Source organism: Austrofundulus limnaeus, unplaced genomic scaffold (assembly GCF_001266775.1).
Source record: "Austrofundulus limnaeus strain Quisiro unplaced genomic scaffold, Austrofundulus_limnaeus-1.0 Scaffold109, whole genome shotgun sequence".
Classification (NCBI taxonomy): domain Eukaryota; kingdom Metazoa; phylum Chordata; class Actinopteri; order Cyprinodontiformes; family Rivulidae; genus Austrofundulus; species Austrofundulus limnaeus.
Genome location: NW_013952511.1, coordinates 710,459 through 717,383, shown reverse-complemented (window position 1 = coordinate 717,383; position 6,925 = coordinate 710,459). Strand labels below are relative to the sequence as shown.

The following is a 6,925-nucleotide window of genomic DNA, read 5'->3' as shown; positions in this document are numbered from 1 at the left end:
ATATATATATATATATATACTGTATATACACTTACTTTATGGTTGTCAGAGTGTGAGAAGTAAAACTAAGAAGCATAATTATTGTGAAATTTTATGTTCTATAAGGTTAACAGAGCTGAACGTTATTTAAAAGCAAGAACAATTTGTCCTAGGGATATAAGTCAAGTGTTAGACGTGTCTCTATTGTCATTTACTGACATCTGCCTGCTAACGCCACACTTGCGTAACATCAAACCTTGATTTGTTTTCCTCTATATGAAAGAATCAGCGACCTGTCTTGTAAAATGAGCGTCCATTACTGATCAGCTCAAGCCAAATAATCAGCCCCCTATTAACACACTTGACTCGCATCTTCTGAAAGCCAAAGTTTTTAACCAATTTTAGAAAGCTTTTGATTTAGTCAGGAGTTTGCTGCACTCAAGTTCTCAAGATTAGAGTTTTAAGCCTCATCAAACTATAACCATGGTGACAAAGACATAAAAGCGAAACTTGATCCTTTATCTCAAGCTTACTTTCTGTCATACAAAGGCTTGTTAATAACAATGGAAAATTGGTTAAACCTTACACCTTTATCATCCACACTTTGAAAGATGAACTTATTTAATTATTTTCATTCGCTGCCATACTTATTAGATTTAACATAATCAGAAATGAAATGAAATGTTTTGCAAATTCAACCAAGAGTCTGCTTAGTGTGGGATTAGAAGAAAAGAGCAGAGAGCTGGCTCTGTTGTGTCTTGTGGTGATCACACAGTGTGAAAACATGACCACCCTCCTCTGCCTCTGTAACACTCTGTGACTCATGCTGCTGATCTCAGTTAGAGTCCTGTTAACCACTGATTGCAGCTGGTTTCCCATGTTTGATTATTTCCTCTTCTCTCTTCTGAACCTATTGCCCCGCATTGACCTAAGCACGTTTAAAAGCGCACACACTAAGTGTCCGCTCTGAAGCTCTTAAGTATTCCCTGTCAGACACATACTCATTTGCAAATCTGATCTACTTCACGCACAGCTGATGCCGTGTGGGATTTTCTGACTCGTGCATGTTGCAGTGACATTCATACGTCCATCATGGAGAGATGCTGAAAGAGAGAAGCAGCAGTGAGGAAAGAAAACAAAACAAAAAAACTTCAACAAGGAATAGATACAGTATGAGTTTAAAGAGTGGTGCAGAGGCTGGACAGTATGAGCAGGTCTTATGGAGCAGAGATAAACTGAGAAGCAAAAATAGTGTAAGATATTTTTAGTTAATTGGATGTTTACTTGTGCCACCTCTGCTGTGAAGTAACTACGGTAGCGTAAAAAGCCCAGACATGTCCAAAGATCCCAGTGCGATTGCATGTTAGTATGTATATTCTTTGTGTACTGATGCTTGCTTCACTTGTATGTTTTTGAGGTGTCGTAGTAGAATACAAATACTTTACATTGCTAGTTAAATGGCTTAAGACAATGACTTCTTTTGATTAGGGCCTGCAAGAAAAAAAATGAGCRTTTATGTTTGTAGCAGGTAGATCCTATGAGCATCAATACCACTGTTTTACACGATCATACAATAAAACAAAAATGAAAAATGCACAACTGTTTGTTTGGTTGTATTTAAAACAATCAATTACTATTACTTAGATGCCTAAATTATACCATATTTTACTTAGTAATGATTATCATAATGATTTAAAAATACTTCATCTATTATCTTCTGTAGTCAGTCGATGTGGAGGAACAGTGGCTCAGCTCTGAGTTTTTCCTGGATAACTGAACTTCTCAGCCTATCTTTAAGATAGCATCTCCAGACTTTTATAACTTGTTAAAAATGTTTGATTTAAAAACAGTTTTGCTTCTCTATTAGACAAGCCATGATTGACTGTACCATCCACCCCCAGATTAAATGATTTAATGAGCATATGTTTTGGGGAATTCTGCCCTTGGCCACCCTACATTGCTGAACAGATGGGAACAACAGGTAGTTGAGGTGAAGCACTTCTTGGCTCTCCTCTGGTAAACACTACTTTTTCTCTGGTATTTTCAAATTCAGACTTTAAGAAAGCCTTGAAGTTTTGACAGTTTTGTATATCTTGGAACCACCAACTGGTTCATGGTAGAATATGCTTCAGAGACACAAACTACTTTATAACTTAGGACTAAAATGTTTGGGGTTCCAATAAACAGGAAATTGTTTACTTATAAATTAGACAATATCTGTTGTTAGCTCGAAGCAAATAAAATAGTAAATCTGTGAGTTCCGGTGTTTCTGTATGATGTCTTTTGAGACTTCAGTTTTATTTTGAAGGTGTGGTGTTACTTAAAATAACCAGACACCTCTGATGTAGGTGTTTGTTTGCTGTTCTCTGAGTAAATGTGCCAGTAATAAAGTGAAGATGGCAACAGCCGTATAACAAAACAACTGCCAAGATGAGATAAACAGATTCTCAATAAACAAAACCACACAAACATAATATCTATTTTACATTTATTTCTATTTAGTTTTAATGTTCTGTGGCTTGTTGCTAGATGGTAATCATGGAGTTAATTAGAGTGGACCCACAGACTGTAAATAAAGTTCGGATGAAGCAACAGTGAAACTGGTCTGTGAGCTTCTATTTTAAGCCTTCAGCTTCTGCATTTAGACCAGTAGGAAGGTGTAGCTGCCTAGTCAACAGGAGTGCCTGGCCAAGTTTAGTGTTTTTGTGGTCTAACATCTATTTAATTATGGTATAATTTTCAGGAGGTTCAGAAACTCTGTGATTAGCACTTAACGGTCAAAGATGCCATTATGACGTCTGCTAAAAATGTCCGAACTGAGTGTTTATATGAGGGAAAAAATGATGTTTAGTTTTAAATAGGCATATAATTACTGTCAGTGTGTTGTATTTTAAAGTGTGTATGTTTCATGATGGACAGCAAATAACAAGATTCATGAGTTCATATGCAAATTCTGGGTGTAGCTTTAAAAAATCTTCTGAATTTTATGCAAGTTAATATGTAAAAAAAAAAGTGTTTTTGAATTATGTCGCCTATAGGTTTTAACCAGGAAGAAGTTATTGAGTTTTAATGACTGCTCTTAGTAAAATAATAACAAACCTAAACATTCACAAAAAAAAAAAAATTAAAATTAAAATAAAAAGCACCACCCAAACATAAAAAATTGCACATCCTTTTTTTTTTTAAAAAAATGTGAACTGATTTAAAATTTTGGAAATTAGGATTTTTTTTAACATTCATTTGAGATTGTGATGCCCTTCTATAGGTTTCTAATAAATGTTTAAAACGATATCTTTGTAGTTTGTTGCAGAACATTTTGTAGTTGTGAAAGGTAAGAAAACTAGAGGCATAAAACAAACCTCTCTCTGACTTGATCTTTTTAAAATTGTTAAATTTTTAATATTATGTTAAAGCATCCATCTAATAACAGGAAATCTTAATTTTGAATGCTAGCAGTGTAAAACCGTTGTAGAGGTGTCAGTGTTTGTGTAAAGTTCTGTTAAGCTGTAAATGGATATTAGAGCTCAAAGGTTTAAACAGTATTCTACTAGGTCTTTGAATCTCAGAGGACCTTTATATTTTGATAGTGCAATAAGTTTTTGCGCTTAATTTTTTTGATCAGTTGATCATGGGTCTCAGTGAAGCTGTAGAGTTAATGCTGTGCTTGTTACCATGTAGCACTTCAATGTTAAATGGTTGCTTCATTCTGTAGATGTGGCACTTGCCCAGTGTGAGGGTCAAACTCTCAACCTGCATGGACTTTTTATGCAGTTCAAGATACTGTAGTAGTGGTCAGAAACCAATATGCCAGTCCTGAAGAGATAATTAGTCTTGTTTCTTCTGGAGAAGCTTGAGTTTCAGATGTTCTATTAAGGTCTTAGCATTAATCAGTTTTAATCTCGTTGAAATGCATATTTATTATAAGTAAGATGTAGTTTGGTGATGACATTTAGTAGCTGGATTTTTTTCCACAAATAAAACAATTTTAGCACTTAATCATTTTGATTACACAAGTGGTCTTGTTCATTCAAGTTCATGGCTGGTCTAATAATTTGTCTGTGAAATCATGGACGCTTTGTTATGTTTTTCATTCTGCACATTCCTGAGCTTTGATAAGAGCTTCCACCATCTTTGATACCAGGATGTTATGCGACAYTAAGGCAAGACGATAGTTAGGAGGTGGTTTGTTCTTGTTTTGGGTGTCTGAAATGGTACAGTTTATTTTAGAAAATCTTGTTGAAATGCAAATGTTTTAAGCACTAGTGAGGAGGATACTGTAATTTCTTCTTTGCACAACCATGTTCCAGCTAACATTTCTGTGATTATTGCAGTAATGAGATGATTTTGTGTGCCTTTTTTATTGTACACTGCCTGGCCCAAAAAACATTGCTATGATGTGGGATTACTGCAGTTGGTCAGGTCTAGGTTCAGCATCAGTCTGTGCTCAAAGAATGAGGTCAGCTGACTACCTGAATGTACTGAATGACCCATCAATGGATTTTATCTTCCCTKATGGTATGGGCATATTCCAAGATGACAATGTCAGGATTCATCAGCATGGAATTGTGAAAGAGTGGTTCAGGGAGCATGAGACATCATTTCCACACTTGGATTGGCTCCACAGAGTCCAGAATGGAGAAGGCTTTGTGCTGCGGTCAGACTCTACCATCATCAATGCAAGATCTTGTTGAAAAATTAATGCTGCACTGGATGGAAATAAATCTTGTGACTTTGTAGAAGCTTATCCAAACAATTTCCACAGCGAATGCGTGTCGTATTCAAAGCTAAATGCAGTTCACRAAATATTAGAGTGTGACCTTTATTTTTTCTTTTGGTTATGAATGTTTTTTGGCCATGCAGCATATTTTATTTGCCTTTCTGCATGTATGCTAATATGAAGATCGTTTGAATCCTTGAAAGCACTTGAACAAGCTTATATTTCTGTTTGCAGGAGCTATAGTCTGAAGAAGGGACAGCTGGAGCGGGACTACGCTCAGGTAAGACTGAACAGGGACACATGTGTCCAGACTCTGCCACGCAAACACTTGAAGGTAGACTTGAGTATCATTATGAGGCTCTTATTGTCATCTTACATCAATATTTAATGAAAGCTTTGAAATTACCTTTGTTTTTCTGCCAGTTGCTATTTATTGCCTGCCGGTGAAAGGTGGGCACTAATGCTTTTGCCTGTGTGTGTGTGTGTTTGTTTATTTGTCAACGGTAAAAACCTAGAGATCAGGATGATTGACTATTAATGCACTTTCAAATTTATTTGCATAATCTTGGAAACATTTTGTTTCCACAGACCTCTTTAGCGTCACACACAAAGGGGAGCAAAGATTCATGCACGGATTTTAAAGAGATGTTTGCAAAAAACTTTCTCTTATGCTGCGTTCACACCGAACACGATTTCAGCTTCAAAATCGCAGCCAACGCTGAAGTTGGTCGCACATGCACTTTGAGGTCAGACGCAGGACAGCTGTTGAAGCACTGCACGGCAAGAGCCTCCCCGCCCCTCCCTCCTCTGTCGGGCTCTGTTTAATGTCCGACGAGGAAGTGGCTTTGCTTAGAGAGCAAGAGCATGTCACGTTCATCAGATAATTAATTCATAATTAATTCACCAGATAATTCAGAGTAGAGGCTCACAGCTCGCTTTCAGGACTATTTTTCCAGTCTGATGAGCCGCTGCCACGCATTGGTGAGGATATCTCTGTCAGGACACTGACTGCAGGCACTGGATTTCAGCTAAAGAGCTCCTCTCCATCTGTTTCAGGTTAGTGGACATCATTCAGTAAACTGTCCAGTCGGGAAATATGTCACTACGTCACACAGTGGAGTCTCTCTGATTGGTTGATGCGGCACGTCGAGCTGCAAAAGTTCAGATTTTCTAACTTCAGCGATTTGCGCCTCAGCGCGTCGAACGCTCAGATCGTTCAAATTGTTCAAATCGCGCTGCTCTAATTGCGCTTGAGGCGCCGCAGCACTTCCCGTCGTTGCTTGAAGCGCGTCCACCATAGACTTTGCATGTAAACCTGCTGCTCCTGATGCTGAAATCGCTTTCGGTGTGAACGTACCATTATTCCTTGTGAAGTTTCACTCCTAACTTTAAAAATACATATCATATCTTCTTCCACACACATTCCTCTCTTGACGTGCATTAACTTGAATGTCTCAGGTAGATTTATTTCATAAGGTGATAAAACTTGATTTCATAACCACAAACTTTGATTTACAAGCAAAATATTTTTATAACTACAAACTGAGCCAAAATATCTTCTGCTGATGCAGTGATATTAGAGAGATGTGCTTGTTTTATTCATGAAAAAATAAAAATACAGGCTGTGTGTATTATCAGTGACTTGGAACAATTGCTCCAGTATTGAAAAATCTGTGTTGACACATTACTTGGCTGTCTTATGGTTGCATTAAAGATGCTAAGAGATTTGAAGATGATCCTGAGCTGTCCCAAATACCTCAATCGGGATGAAAATCTGATATTTGAAGTCAGATTAGGACATCTCTACATCACTTTACTTATTCAAACAAGATTAAAAAAAGGGAGAAAGATGGTAAAATCAAGAAAACACTAAACTCTTAGCCACGAGGTGAGCTTGTAAGCATTGGACTTGTAAAAMCTGATGATATTTGCAATTCCTTATTGAGTCTTGCATGATTTATTCTGAAGGATACTTTGTGACTTTGTGAATTTTAGATATAGAGATCTAAATGTCTTAWACTTTGATTCTTTGAACTAGGGTTGGGCATAATAGTATCGTGTGCAATTAATCGTCAGAAAAACATTAATCGATTATTTTTTGGCACTTGACGATTAATACGATTAATGCCACCAGGCAGACTGACTAGATATTTCCCCGGTCAGTCTGCTCAGTGCTCCTCTCTGCTTCAAAAACGACGAACATGAAAAAAAATTAATTCTGTAATTTAT

The 6,925-nt window shown here is 37.0% G+C and overlaps 1 protein-coding gene across 1 annotated transcript in view; it reads left to right on the top strand.

The window, feature by feature from the left end:
- fchsd2 (FCH and double SH3 domains 2) overlaps positions 1-6,925 on the top strand; it is a gene marked incomplete at its 3' end in the record, with an annotated part of 54,297 nt that overhangs the window by 12,503 nt on the left and 34,869 nt on the right. The window contains exon 3 of the mRNA XM_014013988.1: positions 4,931-4,976. Within this exon, the coding sequence (XP_013869442.1) occupies positions 4,931-4,976 (46 nt within the window). The remainder of the gene's footprint in view (positions 1-4,930; positions 4,977-6,925) is intronic.